This window comes from Peromyscus californicus, unplaced genomic scaffold, assembly GCF_007827085.1.
Source record: "Peromyscus californicus insignis strain IS unplaced genomic scaffold, ASM782708v3 Scaffold_13__1_contigs__length_99412109, whole genome shotgun sequence".
In the NCBI taxonomy this organism is placed as follows: domain Eukaryota; kingdom Metazoa; phylum Chordata; class Mammalia; order Rodentia; family Cricetidae; genus Peromyscus; species Peromyscus californicus.
The window spans coordinates 95,577,729-95,599,772 of record NW_026294424.1 but is presented as its reverse complement, the minus strand read 5'-3'; the positions used below and the strand labels follow the sequence as shown (position 1 = coordinate 95,599,772).

Below are 22,044 nucleotides of genomic sequence, written 5' to 3'. Positions count from 1 at the left end.
AAAGGATTGTTCTTACAAGAGGAATAAGAAATTTGCCCTTTCAGCAGATTTGAAGACTGTTAAATTCTAAGAGACGCAAGGAAATGGATATACACAGAGATGGAGACACACAGAGATGGAGACACACAGGGATGGAGACACACAGAGATGGAGACACACAGGGATGGAGATACACAGAGATGGAGACACACAGGGATGGAGACACACAGGGGTGGAGACACACAGGGATGGAGACACACAGGGATGGAGACACACAGGGATGGAGATACACAGGGATGGAGACACACAGGGGTGGAGACACACAGGGATGGAGACACACAGAGATGGAGACACAGGGATGGAGACACACAGGGATGGAGACACACAGGGATGGAGACACACAGGGATGGAGACACACAGGGATGGGGACACACAGAGATGGAGACACACAGGGATGGAGACACACAGGGATGGAGACACACAGGGATGGAGACACACAGGGGTGGAGACACACAGGGATGGAGACACACAGAGATGGAGACACAGGGATGGAGACACACAGGGATGGAGACACACAGGGATGGAGACACACAGGGATGGAGACACACAGAGATGGAGACACACAGAGATGGAGACACACAGGGATGGAGACACACAGAGATGGAGACACACAGGGATGGAGACACACAGAGATGGAGACACACAGGGATGGAGACACACAGAGATGGACACACAGGGATGGAGACACAGGGATGGAGACACACAGGGATGGAGACACAAAGGGATGGAGACACACAGGGATGGAGACACACAGGGATGGAGACACACAGGGATGGAGACACACAGGGATGGAGACACACAGGTGGTAATTGTAATATATCCAGAATTTTTAGCAATAGCAGCTTTTCTAATCTGTGTCAGGGCCCCTGCATCCTGCTGTGCTCCAACTGCTACCCAGGCTCTGTCTGTAGCCATGGGCTGCTGGGGATGTTCCATAGCTGAACATCTGTGGTTGTCCTGCTCCCTTAATTGAAGAGCTGACAGGAATGGACTAACTCCTGTCAGGAACCCTTAGTCTCTCTGGTCCTCGGTCTAGAATTTGATGCTGTGTTTATTGCATGACTGTCTACTGAGTCAGCAGAACTGCACAAAGATTGATCTCTTAGAGTGTCTGTAGGAAGCTGAGGTTTTCCACTTCAGGAGAAACAAGTACTTCATCCATGCCTTTGCCCTTTGAGGAGAGGGTAGCATTATAGTTTTAGAAGTGGATGACACCTTGAAGACTACAAAGTTAGATTCTAGTATGACTCTCTAAACTCAGTTCAGTTTACTACTTCCTCTATGCTTTTAAATATATGTGATAGCTACACCTCTTTGGACGTTTTTTTAAATTAACAAAGTGACCTGATACAAGTAGGTTAGATTGACATAATAATAACAAAATTGTAAGTACTTCATTACTACCATCAATTGAATATAAAGAGGAATTTGTAATGATGTGTTGAAACTATGAGTTTTTAAAAAGAAGCATCAGTGAATGTACTGAATAATCTTTGACATTATTTGTGTGTGTGTTGAATTACAGATGTACTGGTGAAGAATTTTTGATGATCCAGGGCATTGATCGCTCATCATGGGGCTTCTGGAAGAATCATGTGGCCTTAGCTTGTATAACGATTATCTTCTTATCAATTACCTATGTGCGGTTATAAGCTCTTTAGAAAAACAAACATTTTTAAATCACTCTTCCACTTTCCTTGAATTAATTTGACATTATTTTTTGGTATTATTTATTTATTATTTAATTTTTTTATTAAGAAAATTTTTCCACTCATTTTACACACCAATCAAAGATCTCCCTCTTTCCTCCTCCCCCCCACCTCTCCCTCCCAATCCACACCCAAGTCCTCCCCACAAGAAGGCAAGGCCTCCCATGAAGGGGCACATCCAGTAGAGGCAAGTCCAAGCCCCTCCCACTCAAGGTTGTGAGAGTTGTCCCATCATAGGTAGTGGGCTCCAAAAAGCCCACTCATGCACCAGAGATGGATTCTGATCCCACCTCCACAGCCTTTGATCCAACTTTCATGAGTTCCCACTAGTTTGGTTTGGTCGTCTCTGCAGGTTTCCCCATCATGATCCTGATGCACTTGCTCATAGAATCCCTCTTCTCTCTCCCTGACTGGACTGCTGGAGCTCTTCCTGGTGCCTGGCTGTGGATCTCTGCATCTGCCTCCATCAGTCATTGGAGAAAAGTTCTGTGATGACAGTTAGGGTATTCACCAATCTGATCTCTGGGGCAAGCCAGTTCAGTTCAGGCACCCTCTCCACTATTTCTAGTAGTCTAAGTTAGGATCTTCCCTGGGGATTCCTGGGAAGTTCGCTAGCACCTGGTTTCTCTCTATCCCCATGATATCTTCCTCTCAACATGTAGTTTCTGGAAGAATCACGTGGCCTTAGCTTGTATAATGATTATCTTCTTATCAATTACCTATGTGCAGTTATTAGCTTTTAAGAAAAAGAGACATTTTAAAATCACTCTTCCACTTTCTTTGAATTAATCTGACATTTAAAAAAATAAAAACTTTGCTGGTGGCCATGTCAGGGGAACATCAGGGAGCACTTGAATTCAGGAGTTTGGCCCACTAGAATGTAAGGCACTGATGGGTGAATCTTGGATAGGCAAGTCCCTGAGGGCTTTGGCTTCAGAATGTCTCTTGCTTCTGCTGTGCCTTTACATGTTTGCTGCGGCTGTATTTCTCTGGTATCTGGCATGGTGTGAATGGGGGTGGGGGATCTCCACTGCCTTGAATGTAATGTGATTATCTCATGGAAATTTCCTGTTCTACTGGGCCTTTTAACTGGATTATTATGAAGATGATTTCCTCCTGACCTGTATTGTTTAACTGAAGTAATGATTTTATACAATAATAGTGGTAGTTTAAATAGAATTTTGATGATTAAGGGTTTTTAACACATGTAGTAAGGGATTATGATAGAGGTTATTTTAGTAGGAAAATTATTAAAGGTAAACATAAGATATAGTGTTGTCCTCACCCTTGATGAATTGGGGCTGCAGAGCATAGAAAATAGGACCAAGGAGGTGTCATCAGCTGGGACTTATGAGTTTCTTTTGAGGAGCCTATTGACTGTGGTTTAGGTGAATGATTAAGGAAAACAATCGAGTCGGAGGAATTAGCTCAAGATCTTTTCCATATTGGAAAATGTGTTCATGGAGTTTGGAGTGCATCATAGCTAAAACAAAGCTTTAAATAATACTTCATGTAACTAGAAAACAAAGAATTGGATGGTTAGTTAAAATAATTGGGCAAACTCTAAAATATGAAAAGTGAAACTAGTATCTGTTTTTACGGCAATTGTAAAAACTACTGTCTGTGTTAGCAGTTATGGCTGAAAGGCTCCTGATCTATGAGAATTTTAAAAGATAAATGTTTAAATATGTGGGTGCTTGGGGACAATTTACTTTTCACTTGTAATACATAAAATGTTTAATCATGTAAGGAAAATGGGAAACATGCTTTTTTTTTACTTGTATTCATTGTAATCATTCGCTTAAAAATAGATTGTAAATACATTGTATTTTTTATTTTTCTTGAAAGAGTCTGCTGGGGTATATAAGCTGTAAGGGAAAAAATACAGAATTTAGAAGGAAGCCATCAGGAAGTAGTGAGAATGAGGACATCAGGAAGTAGTGAGGAGGAAGTCATCAGGAAGTAGGGAGGAGGAAGTCATCAGGAAGGAGTGAGAAGGAAGTCATCAGGAAGCAGTGAGAAGGAAGTCATCAGGAAAGAGAAAGAAGGGAAACGTCAGGGTAGAAGAACAGAACAGAAAAAGGATATAATAGAATAAGCAGTGTATAGTGGGTAGTCATTCCAGCTTTGACCTGGAAGCTCTAACCCCCATTGAGGCTTTGGTAATGGTCCGCCTACAAGGCGGGGCTGAGAGAGGATGCTGAAGACCTGGGATCCAGATGCCGGCTCTCTTAGTTCCTGGACCCTGGACGCTGGAGGTAGACCGAGCAGAGTTCTCCAGAGAACACTGCTGGACTGTGCCACGCCTTTCTCAGACTCTGTAAACTATCCATTCACTTGTAAGTTACCCCACAAAATAAACCTCCCTTTTAACTACATGGAGTAGCCTTAATAACTTCACCAATAGCAATGGAAACAATAATAAAATGAAGAACTAAGCTTTGACCCTCAGAAAAGTCCTAGTGTGTCTGTTTGTCTGTCCAGTATTCACCTGCTCTGCATCTCCTCTTCAGTTTCTCTGACCTACTGAAGGCTTGCCACCCATCAGCACCCTAGGTGAGATCCTCACATGTTGGAGATGTGTGTGTGTGTGTGTGTGTGTGTGTGTGTGTGTGTGTGTGTGTATGAGTGTGAGTGTGTGTGTGTGTGTGTGTGTGTGTGTGTGATTCCCTTTTGGCTGGGCCGAGAGAATTAAGGTTACACTCTCAGATAGAAAAGTCAATGGAATGATTAGTCCTTCATTTCCTGGGGTGGCTTCCCTTCAATTCCTGGCATGCTGAAGGCTGGTTTCTATAGCAGCAATTTTTTTCCCCTGTAAATCTAGCCAAAACAAAAAACAAACAAACAAACAAAAAAAACCCAAAAAACAAAACAAAACAAAAAAGCAACTGGGGTCTGCTGTGTTGCTCTGATTGGTTGATAAATAAAACACTGATTGGCCAGTAGAGAGACAGGAAGAAGGTGGAGAGGAGATGCTGCTAGCTGCTGCCAGGAGAAACAAGATGTAAAGTACGGTAAGCCACAAGCCATGTGGCAAGGTATAGATTTATAGAAATGGGTTAATTTAAGATGTAAGAGCTAGCTAGTAAGAGGCCTGCCATAGACCATACAGTTATTGATAATATAAGTGTCTGTGTATTTATTTGGGTCTTACCAGCTGCAGGACCAGGTGGGACACAGGAAAACTTCAAGCTACATTTGGCTGCCCAATGTGAATCAAGAATTTCTACCGAAAACTTGAGAAAATTTTAAAAACAGATTCTAGCCGGGTGGTGGTGGCTCACGCCTTTAATCCCAGCACTCGGTGGATCTCTGTGAGTTCGAGGCCAGCCTAGTCTACAGAGTGAGATCCAGGAAAGGCTCAAAGCTACACAAAGAAACCCTGTCTCAAAAAACCAAAAACCAAACCAAAACAAAACAAAAAACCCCACCAACAAAAAAACCAAAAAAAACAAAAATTCTAAAACTGAGCAAAACCAGCTTCCTAGTGTGTCTCTCAGGCCAGCTGTGGCCTGTGAGCTTGAACTACACTATGATGGGTTCGAGGCATGTGGGGACTTGAGTGCAAGCATGACGGAATCCTGCTGCGGTACACAGAGGTGTCTCGAAGCCATGCAACATGGTGCATGGTGGATATAGCTTTTGCTAGTCCACACACACACCCACACACACAAAGAAAAAGGAAAGAAAGAAAAGGGTTTTGGGCTACACGCTATTGGATGAAAATGTAGAACCACTGTAGCATGAATCTTAAGTGGTCTTACTAATAAAATCAAACCTGAAGCCAGGTATTGGGGTGAACGCTGGAAGATCAGAGAAGCAGAACAAGCCACAGCCACCTCACCTTGCCAATTCCTCAGCTGATCCTGTTTCCTCACACTGGAAGCCTCTGAGTCCTCATCCAAATAGATCTCAGTTGAACTGCTGCTCAAAAGCCTAAAAGCTTAACCAGCCTAGTTCCTGGTCCTCATGCTTTAAATACCTTTCTGCTTCCAGCCATCCTTCCTAGGATTAAAGGTGTGAGTCACCATGCCTGGCTGTTTCCAGCATGACCGTGAACTCACAGAGATCCACAGGATCTCTGCCTTTGGAATGCTAGGATTAAAGGCATGTGCTACCACTGCCTAACATCTATGTTTAATATTGTGTCTGTTCTGTTCTCTGACCCCAGATAAATTCATTAGAGTGCACAATATTTTGGGGAACACAATACCACCACAAACCACTGCTTCACAGAGTCATCCATGAACATGATTCCCCCAGAGTTGGCAGTAAATGTACCACTGTCATGTTGAAAAGCTGAGGTGGGTGGAGTCAGCAGCCAAGGCTGCTGCTTCTCTGTCCTGACCACTCTTCAGTTTAAAGCAATAGATTCACAATAAGACAGATTCAGATGGGATAAACCCTAAACAGTTTACATGTATGTAAAAATGTATGTAGGCTTAAAAGAATGAGGTAAAGGTATATAGACAGTTATATAAAGAAATAGAAAGTTTTAAAAAAATAAAGTCTTTAAAGAGAGTAAAAGTAATATAAAAATAAGCCATGTAAAGGTGGAAATCACACACAGAGTCTGGATTATATTGTCTTTGGGATTTTTAACTGCAGAAAGACATTTGATTGTAAAGGCTGCTGAGTTAAACCAATATATATATTTTAAATGTATCTTGACTTCAAAATTTTTGTCTAAGGATATGTTGCTTTGGAAAAGAGGTTCTGCTTTTGTTTCCACAGAAGATGAGAACCTGTGGATTGCTTCCAGGCTCATATGGTTTGATGAGTTAAGACCCCCTGAAAGCTCTCCAGTGACACCATGGCCCATATCATCCAACACCCAAAATCAGCTTCAAAGCAACTGGATCAGAGAATGCAGCCTCACAGGCTATTCCAGTCCTGAGGGATAATTCTATTACAAGTTGACCACAAGTTTAACATCTGCTTTACAAATGGAGAATGCATACCATATGATACTGTAGCTTCTTTAAATCTCCTTAATCTAACATTTCCACTGGAGTTCAGATAGCTTATACATGAACATTTGGCAGTTTCTATAAGGTTTTTCTTTAATTTTGCCAAACACAAATAGACTAGATATTGGAACTGTAATTCTTGCTTGATAACTGTTCTATTATATGTAATATTACTGTGTTAAAGTTAAAACCTTCCCTTTTGATTAGATAGAAAAGGGGAAGTGCTGTGGAATGTCATTCTGTGTGCTGTAGATATATGTTGCTCTGATTGGTTGATAAATAAAACATTGATTGGCCAATAGAGAGACAGGAAGAAGGTGGAGAGGAGACACTGTTAGCCACCACCAGGAGAAGCAAGATGTAAAGTACCAGTAAGCCACAAGCCATGTAGCAAGGTATAGATTTATAGAAATGGGTTAATTTAAGATGTAAGAGCTAGCTAGCTAGAGGCCTGCCATAGACCATACAGTTATAAATAATATAAGCCTCTGTGTGTTTATTTGGGTCTGAGCGGCTGCAGGACTGGATGGAACATAGAAAAACTTCAAGCTACAGAGGTCTCAGGTTCTTTCTACAGTTGTTTAAAGAGATGTGATTGCAAACTGTCTTCTAAGTATTTATATTTATACTCATGGACAAATGCTAAATCAGCATTACCCAGAAAAGATTCCCTCTGTAATGAAATGTGGTAAATGTAGAGGCTCATGGCTGCTCCAGGTATAGAGTAAGTGACACTTGAGTGATTAACCCTAAACAGGACATGTATACCATCTCCTCTAAAGCTTAGGACAGTGTGGAAGATTAGTGGAAAGAGTACAGAAGCTACAAGATGAGAAGAAGGACTGGAAAGCCATTGCAACTATGGTCTGCCTCACAACATCTACAGCTACCTGCACAAGACCGGGTCCCTCATCAGCACAGCAAGGTTCAGAGAGGGACTCAACAAGACCATATTCCACTCTGCTGAACTATTGCTACTGGTAGATTATAGGAGAGAGGCAGTCACTAAATTCACATGTATACTCACAGGAGAGCCAGCTAGGCTCCAGTGCATTTCTAAAACCCAGAGTCACACAGACAGCTGTGGTTAAACTCTTTGGGTCACAAGACAAAATGCAAAGATATGGATATGTGAAAGGGACTTGTAAAGAGGGGCATTTGAAGGAGTTGGAAGATTAAACAGAAAGGTGGGAGGGAGTAAGAATGGCTGAAATGCATTGTATACATATATAGAATTGTCACATTTAAAAATAAAATTACAAATATAAGAAAGGAACTTCTTGTATACAGTATTTAATGAAGACTTTTTTCTATTTGGTTTCTGTGTTGCTGTAAATAAGCAATGGTTAATTTTCTTTTAAAGTCCACAACATAGTAACAAACCAAATTTTAAGAAAAGGGTCTAAGCTCCAAGGTAATGTTATTAAGCACTGCATATTAGTTCATCTCATCGATGATAATTATGAGAGGCAATTAATCAAATTTCTTTTACCTAAAAAGGAAAATTTGTCTTAGAAAACCTTATATTCTTTATGTTTTTACATCTTCATCATCACAGTGAGAACATAACCTATCATCCACCAAATGAATCCATCATCAGCCATTATCTGGTATATAAGATAAGTACTGATTCTAATTTAAAAGTATGTTTCTAAAAAACGTTATAAAAACCTATGTTACTTCTAAGGTTAAAAAAAAATCAATGAACTTGGTGTGGTGGTGCATGCTTACAGTGTCATCTCTTGAGAGGTGGAAACATCAGGAATTCAAGGTCGTCTTCAGGTTGATAGTATGTTTGAGGCTATCCTGGGCTATAAAAGACTCTACCTCAAACAAATCAAAAGCAAATGAGCAAAAAACTACACATAATGAATGACCATAGAAATATCTTTGATGAGCTCATTAAATAAAATTTATGGATGGTGTCTTAGAGTTTCTATTGCTGTGAAGAAACACCATGACCAACAAGCAAATTGGGGAGGAAAGGGTTTAATTGGCTTACACTTCTACATCACTGTTCATCACTGAAGGAAGTCAGGACAAGAACTCAAACAGGGCAGGAACCTGGAGGCAGGAGCTGATGCATAGGCCATGGAGGGGTGCTGCTTATTGGGTTGCTCATCACAGCTTACTCAGCCTTGTTCTTACAGAAGCCAGGATCATCAGCCCAGGAGTAGCCCCACTCACAGTTCCTGGGCCCTCCCCCATTGATCACTTACTAAGAGAATGACTTACAACTGAATCTTATGAAGGCATTTCCTCAACTGAGGCTCCTTCTCTGATGACTCTAGCTTGTGCCAACTTGTCATAAAACCAGGCAGGACAGATGGATACCTCTCTGTGGTGATGTAATGGCTCAGGAGTCTTGACTGGGGGGGGGGGCTTTGGCTATAGATGCAGTAAAAAGACAGGATTCTTTTGATATGAAATGGCCCTTGTGACTCTTCATGGGGACTATGATCTGTAAAGTCACTTAAACTCTGGGGTAACTCAGTGTCATAGTATTTGGCAAGAGACTCTCCTTAGGAACACGGCTGAGACACAGATGTTGGGGCCCAGCCTTGTGCATCAGTATCTATAGAAACTGCCTCTTGGAATACTTACCTACTTCTAGATCTGCTAGGTTCCAAGATCCTTTGCAGCCCTAGAGATTACAGGCTGTGTTTAGTAGTTGCTGTATCTGCACTGTCACAGGTCTGTGTTTCCCTTGTGTTTCCATAATTTATATTCATAAGTTCTTCATTTAGTCTTATTTCATAACAGGATAGTACTCATCAGCAATATGGGTGTTTTTAAACATCTTACAAAGTAATGCCTAATGTAACAAAAAGTCCAGTTTGGTTCTTGGTACAGACTCAGTGTGCCCTAGTTCTTCCTGTTGGCCCTTTCTGTGGCTCCTTCTAACCCATCTACATTCCCTTGTGACTCTGCTGACCCACACACTCTCTCTAGCAGGGACCCACAGTTGACACACTAGGCTAGTACTCAGGTAGGGGACCTTCATCCTCCTTCCTGTCCTCCATTCCGGTCTCTCTAGACTTACCCTTAGTCCTGCTGCAGCCTGTCACATGTGCCACCCCACTCACCAAGCCTATCTCCACCCCATAGGGACTCCGATTTTTGATAATGACCTAGAGAACTCAGAACTTTCCACCCACATTGTATTTCCTTCTAGCCAACCTCTGTTCCTGTGTGAGTATCTGCTGACCTTCAGAACAGCTCTCACAGTAGGCTGGAACTCAGGGCCCACACACTGGCCACAAGTGGCTAGGACCAGAGTTGGCAACTTCAGCCCAAAACAACAACAACAATGACAACAACAACAACAACATCATCAACAACAACAACAAAACAGAACACCCACCAATGAAGACAAGACCACATATTTACACCAGGAAACTTTTCAGATAATCATTGGTCCATGTGCCTTATCCCAGTGCAGAAAATACAAACACAGCCAACCAAGACATCTGCCTCCGCCAGAATCTGGCACTGTAACAAAACTCTGAAAATTGATCTACTATAAGATCCAGCTAGAATGCTCTTGGTTATACACCCAAAGAGCTCTACATATTACTACAGAGACACTTGGTGACCCACGTTCACTGCTTCTCTGTTCATAACACCTGAAATTGAAGGCAGCCTCTATGTCCATCATCTGATAAAGAGATACTGGAACTTTGTTACATTTACAATGGAACATTATTCAACTGTTAAGAAAAAAATAAATTTTCAGGTAAATGAATGCATGTAGAAGCAATTATTCTGACTGAGTTAACCCAAACAACAAAAGATGGTGCATGCTTTCTTCTACATGGGGATGTTGGCTTTAAGCTTTAGTCATGAGTACTCAATCTGAATAACAACAGACATTAGGCAGTTAGTAAGGGACCAGAGGTGATGAGAGGACCTTTTAAGGAAGGAGAAATAAGAGTATAGTGTTCTAAATAGGTAAATGGAAAACTAGAGTGGGAGAATTTAATGTGGAGGGGGATGGGAGGACAAGGTAAGGGAGGGAATAAGGGGGAGGGACATCTAACACTAAGGGCCTTTTGAAAAGCTATATGCAAACTTACTACCATGGAAGCACCCTAAAATATATACACATGAGAGGAATTTAGATGGAGTCACAATATAATGGAGAAAAAATGTCCCAACAAGACATTTTATGTCACCAAGTAACATGTCACCTTGAGTGCCAGGAATGGATGATGTCATGGTGAGTCATTGGTCAAAGGAGTTCCTATAGATCTCCTCAAACATCACAGATTATTTCAAAGGCTATTATTGGTTGCTATCCTTAACCCGATAGTAGGATCCTATTGCTGAAGACCCCACTTACGTATGTTATTGAACACAGAGAAATCAAGCAGGTACCTAGTTAGAATCCACACCCCCACTGCTAACATTCATGGCACCTGAAGGCACTCTGCATGCTCTAGAGGAGAAGAGTAACCAGTGTCACCAGCTACAAACTCTGTGTCCTCTAGCAGAAACATGCCTGCAAGATAGACAGTACAATAATGGTACAGATGTGATGGTTGTAACCAACCACCTTAAAAACGGGTTGAAGGTCACTACATGAGACTGTGAAGTGGACAAGAACCTGAGACTAGATAGGTCCTGCACTTAGGGGAAAACCTACTACTGTTATTTGTCCAAAGAAACAGTACATACGGTAATTTTTTGTTGTTGTTCTTGGTGACATTTTTTTGAACATTTTCACTTGTGTGATTTAGTCTTTTTCTTTTTTCTTTTTTTAAATTCTTTTTTTCATTTTTCTTTATTAAGAAATTTTCTACTCACTCCACATACTATCCACAGATCCCCCCCTCCTCCCTCCTCCCACCCCTCCAGCCCTCACTCCCAAGCCACCCTGTATCCCTACACCCCCCAAATCGAGGTCTCCCATGGGAAGTCAGCAGAGCCCAGCACACTGAGCCTAGGCAGGTCCAAGCCCCTTCCCACTGCACCAAGGCTCTGCAAGGTGTCACACCACAGGCACTGGGTTCTAGATGCCTGTCCATAGACCAGGGACAGATCCCGATCCCCCTGCCTGGGTGCTCCCCCAAACAGTTTGAGCCAAACAAGCATACGGTGATTTTTGATGACATAATGCTCTACCTATAGACCAGAACATTGCTCAACCCCCATCAGAGAAGCTTCTTCTTACAGTAGATGGTAATTTACAAAGAGGTCCACAGCTGGGTAATGTATAGAGACTGGGAAACTTTGTAGCACATAGTCTTACCTGGGATGTCTTCATCAAACCTCCCATTGACATTCAGAGGTCCATGCAAAAGGAGAGGTAAAAAGGTTTTAAGATCCAGAGGTGGTGGAGGCCTCCAAGGAAACAGGATCTTTCAGAAACTATAGGACTAACACACACAGGAACTCACAGAGACTGTGGCAGCATGCAGAAGACCTGCAGCTCAAGCCAGACAGAATCCCAGCACTGAAAAGGGGGAGTGGACACAAAATCTCACCCCTAACCCAGAGCTATGTGTGATTGGTGCCTGCTGGGAAAAGGAAAATCAGTTTTCTCCAATAAAGTGTCACTGGGAATATCAGCTCCACTCAGGGCTTACTGTGTGTTGGTAATTTTGTGTTGTTAATTGGCCAACACGAAACAGAATTCTTGTACTGTTTTGTTTTAGTATTTATTGTCTTACTGATTTTCTTTAGTTTGTTTCTATTTATTTTTTATTTTGTGAGGCAGAGAGAGAGAGAGAGAGAGAGAGAGAGAGAGAGAGAGAGAGAGAGAAAACCTAAATCCAAGCATGCTGTCAAAAGAAAAAATTAAGAGTTCTTTCTCATATCAGAAGAGCCAACTGGTGTGGGACAGAAGAAAACAAAAATCTAGGAACTATTGTCAAAATTCTATTTCTCCCCATTCTTATTCTTGATTCTTTGTAAACTTTCTTGTATATTATGCTATCCTAAAATTTAAACTTTCCATTTTGATATTAATAATGTTTAAGTTTTCCACAGTAAACAGTCAATTTTCCTAATAGCAATCTCTGGAGTCTCCAGAAGGAAGATGGGGCCCCACAACAGCGATTCTACCTGGTTCCTAATGATGCCATTGGGCCAATAAACACCACACAAAGATAGGCTTCGGACTGCAAACTGTTCAGGACAGTTCTAAGGTGGCCAGCTGAGATGGTCCACCATCTTACTTCACTCTGAGTCTGGCTACAAATGTTACAGCTAGTACTAATGAGACTTAACCATCGTTTTAGTTTTTTTTACAGGATCCCACGGAGACACTGTTGTCCTCTAGACGGCCGGAAGCAATTCTAAGAAAGGGACCTCTCCCAACAGGTTTTTGTTTTCTCAGGGTTATGGATAATTGTCATCTGTTAGGGGTTGGTTATAAGTTGTAATAGGTTTGTTGGTGGAATAATAAAGTTTAGACTCATGAATCTCTTTTGGAAAAGAAAAAAGGGGAATAGATAGAATAGGATAATAGGTAGATTATTGTATCTATTTGTAAACCAACTTAAAAACTATCAGCTTTAGATAGTACGCATTGGTATGGATTCTTGTATATTGATACAAATGTAAAGTTATTTTTCTGTTCCTGTTTAAGATAATTTGTATATTGATACAAATACAAAACTATACTTGTTATATTGTACATATGAGTAGGAACATATGTACAATATAACAAGTATAGTTTTGCACTATACATTTCTACCTCTGATTAAGATATTTTTGTACATTGTCACAAATTCGAGTTCATTGTCCTTATACTGTACATCTGTCTACAGATTGTTCATGTTTATAATGTGAAACCTTAGTCTTTAACCTGTTTGGTCACTCATGTTTGTCATACTTATAGCCATGTTAGTTAGGTTGTCTAGATACACAGAGATGTATGTCAGATAGATAGGTAATCTTCAAACACTTCATAGACTGGCTACACTTCATTGTAGTTCATGTAGAACACTTCATGGTTCGTGAAGGACTGGGGACTCTGGTGACGACCTATATGGATGCCATCAGCAGTGGAGCTGTGCCTTGTCTGGATGATGCAGTGACAACTCTGGCCCAGCGTGAGAACTCAGCAGCTGTGCAGAAGGCAGCTGACCACCACAGTGAGCAGATGGCCCAGCGACTGAGGCTCCCCACAGACACGCTCCAGGAGCTGCTGGGTGTGCACACAGCCTGTGAGGAGGAAGTCATTGCTGTCTTCTTAGTCATGAATAAGTCAAGTTTTTAAATTTTTGACTTATTTCAAGTCTTACATCACAATACTCTTCTCATGAGAAATAGTCAAACTGACTTCCTACCGGGTTCTTTGAAAGTTTCTCTGTTCTTCCCATTTGGTCACATCTCTGTACATTTTCCTTGCAGGAATCCATAGCAAAGAAGGGGATTTGTGCAGAAGAATGAAGAGACCCCTGTGAAGTACTGGTGGAGAGCTGACTCAGCTTTAGAGGCTCTAACAGAAAGTATGTCAGCCTCCATGTTTTCCATGCCTGGAGGTCACTCAGGAGAAGACTGAGCATAACTATTGGTGGGTGTCCATGAAAGGGGTGAAAGTGAGGAGCAGGGAGCACAGGACAGGGGTGAGGGTGAGGAGCAGGGAGCACAGGACAGGAGTGAGGGCGAGGAGCAGGCAGCTTTGAGGAGAGCATGAAGAGGTATCTGATGGGTGTGAGCATGCTGCACCACTTGAAAGGAATAATAAAGCCTGAGGAAGACCCTTAGCTCCTTTTCAGTGCTGGGGATCAAACTCAGAGCCTTGCAATGTTGTCCAAACATTCCACACCAGATCAACCTTTCATGTGTGTGCATGTGTATGTGCATGTGTGTGCATATGTATGTGCATGTGTGTGCAGGTATCTAGTTTTCTTGAATGAAAGTCTGACTGTGCAGAGTTAGACAAGGCTTAGAACAGGGCAGCAGGGGTCAGTGTGCATAAGATGGCACACAGGGTCATGTGGAGATGGTGCATATCCCGGGCAATAGGAAGTGGTTAAGATTTCTGAGCAGGTGGTATGATTCAAGTTTGTGGTTTTTTTTTTTTTGCCACCATTTCAGAGATAACTAAAAATGTTGATTGGCATTTCTTAGCATTTTGCCTGGCCCTGGCAGCAGGTCTGTCTATGTATAGTCTGATTAGAGAAAGATTTTAAAAGTGTGCCTTATACCTGTCATGAAAGGCAGCAAGAAAGGGCTGGTGGGTCTGGGGATCTGACCTATAGTGTTCTCCCTCCACGCGGGAACACACTTCCAGCCTTGCAGGATTGCTGCCAAAGCCGGGCCCTGAAAAGGCATTTCCTGGAATGTAACTCTGGTGGAAACTGAAAGCAGCTGAGCCTCTTCTGTAACTGGGGCATTTCTAGGAACTCGGTTGCTTCTTGTGTTAGCAAAACAGGAAAGCGGTTTCTTTTCAGCTCTAAAGAGGTTTGCAACTACAAAATTAAAATAAATTGCAGTTTTCTTGTTTTTTAAAAACTGTCTGTCTCTCTCATGATGTGTGTCCATGTTTGTGTGAGTGCTTGTCTACATGTGTAAGGGAAGGTCTGTGTGTGCCATGTTGCTGTGGAGGTCAATGCTACCCATGTTGTTTGTTATAAGTTGTGCTAGCTGGCCCACAGGTTTCTGGGTATTTTTCTGTCTCTGCCACTTGCCTTGCCACACTAGCACTGAGAGTGCATATGCACACTACACCATGTGCTTTCACATGGATTCTGGGGATTCAAACTCAGGCACTCACACTTGAATGGCAAGGGCTTTACAAACCAAGCATTTGTAAACGCTTTCCACACCCCAGTGTACATTTGTGGAACATATTTAGAAACCACATTTTCCCACGGGCAGTATCTATGTTTCACCGTCTAGAACAGCCAGTTCTTTTCATGGCCAGTGGTTTTGGCTGGGAACTTCACCAAAGCCTCACAACGGTCAATGTGTCCCTTCAATGTCTGCTGTCTCCACTACCCTCCATGGTGCATGTCTCCACAGGGCTTCCAAAATCAGGGGAGCTGTGTTATTTTCAACTGTCCGTGTTTTCCCACAGCCTCCCTGTCACTGTCATAGAACAGCCACTGGGAAAACACAGGAAAAAGGCAAAATCAGAAGCTCATTATTTTAAGACACAACCTGAAAATTCTTGATAAAAAGGTTGTACTAGTGTTTATAAAATCTCCTGACATACCCTAGGAGCAGGGTGGGGGCATAAATAAGAATATAAAAACAAGAAGAGACCTAAAAAATGGAAGAAGAGAACCAAGAAGAAAAAAGAACCAGCTCTCCTAAAATATTCTGTGAACAAGGGGATTGGGACACTCAGGACGCCAGGAATAAGATGGAGCAAAAGGTTGAGTGTAGTCTCAGGACATGTATGTCAAGGATGTTCTGTCTTTGCTGTTTTTTTGTGCTTGGTTTCCTTGGTTTCATATAGGATGCTGGGGAAATGCGAAAGGGCTAGATGCCTAAGGAAGAGGGATGCTGGGGGAATATACAGAGGTAATGATCTAGACGCCAAAATGAGGCCTGTACTCTGCCTTGTTAGCAATGTGGAGTAAAACCTTACAACTGATCATGGCTGCCAACCACCTTGCAGGTAAACCACCTCTGTGCTTCTGAGTCTGCAATCATTTTCCATGTCTCTTTGATCATCTTCTCTACAGGCTCATAAATAGAAAACTCAGAACACTCTGTGAGGGGACCTGAGATTACATTGTGAAGCTCATCAGGCTCATTGAAAATTGTAGTACTTTCTTTTTATTTTTTATTTATTTATTTTTTTGAATTTTTGTTTGGTTTTTCTTTTTTTATTTATTTTATAATTTAATTTAATTTTACATATCAGCCACGAATTCCCCTGTCCTCCCTCCTCCAGCCCTCCCTCCCCCCAGCCCACCCTCCATTCCCATCTTCTCCAGGGCAAGGACTCTCCTGGGGATTCCACTCAGCCTAGTAGATTCAGCCAAGGCAGGTCCAGTCCCCTCCTCCCTTTGCCCAGGCTGAGTAAAGTGTCCCTGCATAGGCCCCAGGTTCCAAACAGTCAGCTCATGCACTAAGGACAGGTCCCTGTCCCACTGCCTGGGGGCCTCCCAAACTGTTCAAGTTAAAAAAATACCTTTATTGAAATTTTTTCCATACAATATATTCTGATCAAGCTTTCCTGTTCCCCAATTCCTCCCAGTTCCTGCCCATCTCCCCACCCACAAACCCATGACTTTTCTTCCTCTCTGTTTTTAGAAAACAAACAAAAGCAAGCAAACAAAACCATAATAAACACATACTCCCTATAAAAACATAAAATCAGAAACAATAATAAACAAAAAGTCCAGTAAGTTAAAAAAAAAGGCTCAAACAAGGGTAATATTTTTACAGGAACTTCTTTTTAAAAAGTGTTTTAAAACTATTTATTCTTGTATTTTATGTATATGAGTGCTGTGTCTGCATGTATGCCTGCGTGCCAGAAGAGGGAATTGATCCCATTACAGATGGTTGTGTTCTACCATGCAGTTGCTGGAAATTGAACTCAGGACTCCTGGAAGAGCATGTAGCATGAATCCTAAAAGGTCTTATTAATAAAATCAAACCCGGAGTCAGGTACTGGGGTGAATGCTGGAAGATCAGAGAAGCAGAACAAGCCACAGCCACCTCACCTTGCCAATTCCTCAGCTGATTCTGTTTCCTCAGACTGGAAGCCTCTGTGTTCTTTTCCAAATGGATCTCAGCTGAACTGCTTCTCGAAAGCCTGAAAGCTTAACTAGCTCTAGTTCCTGGTCCTCACGCCTTATATACCTTTCTGCTTTCTGCCATCACTTCCTGGGATTAAAGGCTCACTTCCTGGGACTAAAGGCGTGGGTCACCATGCCTGGCTGTTTCCAATGTGGCCTTGAACTCACAGAGATCCAGAGGGATTTCTGCCTCTGGAATGCTAGGCTTAAAGGTGTGAGTGCCACCATTTTCTAGCCTAAGTATCTAGTGGCTGTTCTGTTCTCTGACCCCAGATAAGTTTATTAGGGTTCATAATATTTTGGGGAACACAATACCACCACAAGAGCAGCCAGTGCTTAGCAGTGAGCCATCAATCTCTCCAGCCCCACACTAAGGAAAGACATGACCATACAAACACAAGAGGTACACAGAACACCAAAGACACAAGGCCAGAAAAGAGACTCCCCACAGCCTGTCATAGTTAAAGTACACACAACGAAGAGAGTGCACCGGAAGCTGCAAGAGATAAACACAAGTCACATAGGAAGGAAAATCCTCTAGAGTAACGGCTGATTTCTCAGTGGAGACTTTGCAAGTTTTGAAAGCCAGAAGGTTTTGGAGCAATACATTCTAAGTCCTAAAAGACCGTAAGTTTTAAGAAACAAAATAAAACAAAGCAAAGCAAAACCAGAGCTGTTGAGATAACTCGGTGAGTAAAGCACGTGCTGCAAAAGCCTGGTTTGATCCCAGAACATGTGTAAAGGAGGAAAGAGAAAACCATCTGCACCAGGTTGTTCTGTGACCCCAGCAGGTGCTCCCCCCCCTCTCTCTCTCTGTCTCTGTCTCTGTCTCTCTCTCTCTCTCTCTCTCTCTCTCTCTCTCTCACACACACACACACACACACACACACGCACATTCTAATAATAGTAATAATGATGATGATGATGATTTACAAAGAAAACAAATGAATGTCAATATTCTGAAGCAATTGCATGGGTTTAATTTTTGAGAAAGTGAAAGGATTCTTTTCATGGTACTGTTTTCCTGCCAAACAAGAAAGTGTATGCTTGGAATTGATTTTAAAAGCTCTCAGCCATGGCTGGAGAGATGGCTTCATGGTTAAGAGTACATGTTGTTCTTCCTGAGGACCTGGGTTCTATTCCCAGTACTCACATGGACACTCACAACCATCTGTAACTCTAGTTCTAGGGAATCGATGCTCTCTCTGGCCTCTGCAGGCACCAGGCATGCTAGTAATGCATAGACATCCATGTAAGCAAAAACACCCATACATATAAAAACAAAGTAATTAAGCGCTTTTAATCATGTATTAGCCATAGCCATCTCTCCCATTGCAGGACTGGGGTCCACGTCTAGAACCTGAGATTCTGGAACCCACACAGCCTCCATCAGTGACCAAGTCAAGGTGAGGACTGTGGCAAATAGAAACTCCTCTTCTTTGTGCTATCTCCTTCTGTTTCCATTATTATTTGTGTGCATGTGTTTGTGTGTGAGTATGTTTGTGTATGCATGTGCATGCGTGTGGAGGCCAGAGGTCAACTTAAGGTGTTTCTCGGATTACATCACCCTCATTTTTTAAAAAGTTTTTATTCTAGGCTAAGTCTCTCACTTGGTTTGGTTCTCAGTGGCTAGCCTGGCTGATGGGTCAGTAATTTCCAGGATTCTGTCCATCCCCACTATCCCAGCACTAGAGTTACTGTGTGGCCACTCGACCCACCTAGTGCATGTGTGTCCAGGGATCAGTAGGTCCACATGCTTGTGCAGTAAACACTTCATTGACTGAGCTCTCTCTTTCTCTCTCTCTCTCTCTCTCTCTCTCTCTCTCTCTCTCTCTCTCTCTCTCTCTCTCTCTCTCTCCCCCCTCAGCTGTCCTGTTCTTTTTTCCTGGATGATTGGCTGGAGAGCAGGTGTGAGAACCAAAATCCCAGGAGAGCAACTCTGAAAGCAGAACCTCCCAATAGCCTCAGCATTGGAAGGAAGTGATCGCTGTGTGTCCTGTCGTGACTCTGTGGCCTTCTGTGGTCCTGACCTTGTCAATCACTTCCAGAATCCTGTAATACAGAGTGGCGGAATGGAGTAAGTGCCTTGACAATGTTTATCCTTGGAGTCTGCAGAGGAGGTGAAAGACACACTCAGGAACCTGTACCAATAGGTGTTGGGTGTCTAGAGTTGCCTGCTGATTATTATCCCCTTTCATTCCTCACTGGATGCTGAGGAAAAGCTCACTAAGAATTGCAGTAATTTTCATTAGTTCCTTGTAATAAAGACTCATTTATTTAATGTGATACTAGTTTCAGCTAAAACGGTTAAATACAAGGACTTGGAAAATTCAACTGACTATAAGGAGGTCAGAGTTGAGTTTTATTCTCCCAATTATGAGGTAGTAATGATATAGTGAAAAAGTCATTATCTGGGAATATGTTCTCCATGTGAGACAAGGTTAGATGCTGTTGACATGACATTTGATCTAAACTCTGAATCTTTCCTCCGTTTTTATTTTTAAAGTAATGTTTGAACATGCACCTTTTATGTCCTTGGGCAAACATGAACATGTCAAGCCCAACAGAAACAGATGTAAACAAATAAGATCAGGGTAGAAATTAATGAAATGAAACAGAACATAAAATACTACAACAGCAAAGAACGAAATGAAGAGCTGGTTGTGTGAAAAGATAAGCAAGGTCAATGACCCCTTAGCCAAACTAGACAAAAGAAGAGGAGAGGCAATTAAAATTAATAAAATTATAGACAAACAGGAGATATTACTTCAAACATCAATAAAATTTGGAAAATCTTAAAGGCATATCTTATACACTTATATTCTACTAAGTAGAAAAAATCCAAGTTATTACTGAATTTCTAGACATTTATGACCTAACAAAGTTATATACAGAGGAGATAAAGAATATAAATGAGATAGAAGTTGTAATACACCAGCTCCAAAAGTCCAGGCTCAGATAGAGTCTGTAGAATTCTACAAGGCCTTCATAGTAGAACAGTACCTTATCTCAAGAGATTTCCTAAAGTAGAAAAGGAAGGAATACTTCCCAAGTCATTTTATGGAACTAGTGTTACCTTGATACCAAAACCAGACAAAGGCACAAAAATATCAAATGATGGTGACCATGGTGCTGTGGGATGGTCTGTATGTCAAGTGTGGTGCTGATTGGTCAATAAATAAATCACTGATTGGTCAGTGGCCAGGCAGGAAGTATAGACGGGACTAACAGAGAGGAGAATTGAGAGAACAGGAAGCTAGGTGGGGGAGACACTGCCAGCCACCATCAGGACAAGGAAGATGTAAAGTACCGGTAAGCCACAAGCCACGTGGCAAGGTATAGATTAATAGAAATGGGTTAATTTAAGCTGTAAGAACAGTTAGCAAGAAGCCTGCCACAGCCATACAGTTTGTAAGCAATATAAGTCTCTGTGTTTACTTGGTCGGGTTTGAGTGGCTGTGGGACTGGCGGGTGGCAGAGATTTGTCCTGACTGTGGCCAGTCAGGAAAACTCTAGCTACACCATAGATACATTCTTGATAAAATACCTGCAAACTGATTTCAAGAACACAGGAAAACAATTGTTCATCATGATTGAGGTGGCTCCATTCTAGAGATAGAGAGATGTTCAACATACACAAATCATAAATGTAATACACTACATAAATAAACTCAAGGTTAAAATCACTTGATTATTTCAATAGATGTAGGAAAGGACCTTGACAAAATCCAACACCCTTTCATGAAAACAACCCTGAAGAGAATATGAATGGAGGAGACACACCTCAGAATGATACGGACTGAATGACCTGCAGCCAACATCATGATACCTGGACAAAAACTCAAGGCATTTCCACTAAGATCAGGAATAAGCCCGGGCAGTCTGCACTCTCCACTCCTGGTCAGTACACTGCTTGAGATCTTAGCTAAAGACAAGAGAAAGACAGAGACACACAGGAAGGGAGAAGTCACAGTGTCCTTATGTGCAGATAACAGGAGCCTACACATAACAGACTAAAGACTCCACCAGAAAATTCTTAGAGCTAATAAACACCTTCAGTAAAGTGCTAGGACACAAGATTAATAAACAAAAATCAGTAGCTTTCCTGTAATCAATGACAAATGGGCTGAGAAAGAAATCAAGGAAACAATATTAATCACAGCAGCCTCAAAAGCAACAAAACACCTTGCAAGAAACCTAACCAAGGAAAAGAATGATCCCCACAATAAAAACTTCAAAACACTGAAAAGGAATTGAGAAAGATCTCAGAAAGAAGACCTTCCATGCATGTAGACTGGAAAAAGTACTGTTGTGAAAATCACTGTTTCAGAAAAAAAAAAAAGTCTATAGGTTCAATATAATCTCCACTAAAATTCCACCATTCTTCACAGAAATAGAAAAACATCTTAGAATGATGCTACAGGTATCATCATGCTTGACTTCAAGATATTCGAGGGAGCCGTAGTATTAGAAACGGTACAGTACTGGCACAGATATAGAAATGCCAATCAATGGAATAGAACTGGGGACCAGGATATACTCACTTATATGGTAGTTCTATTTTTAGTCCCTGAGAAATTTCCTCCCTGATTTCAACAGCACCTGTGTTGGTTTACACAG

The 22,044-nt window shown here is 41.8% G+C and overlaps 1 protein-coding gene across 2 annotated transcripts in view; it reads left to right on the top strand.

Annotated features, from left to right (window-relative positions):
* Positions 1-4,126, top strand: part of LOC128108695 (ATP-binding cassette sub-family G member 3-like) — a 66,520-nt gene extending 62,394 nt beyond the window's left edge. Inside the window, exon 16 of one of the 2 annotated variants that reach the window (XM_052735606.1) lies at positions 1,565-4,126. In XM_052735606.1, the coding sequence (XP_052591566.1) occupies positions 1,565-1,691 (127 nt within the window). In that variant the 3' untranslated portion in view covers positions 1,692-4,126. The remainder of the gene's footprint in view (positions 1-1,564) is intronic. The other variant, XM_052735607.1, reaches the window with a different exon arrangement.
* The last annotated feature ends 17,918 nt before the right edge of the window (positions 4,127-22,044 follow it).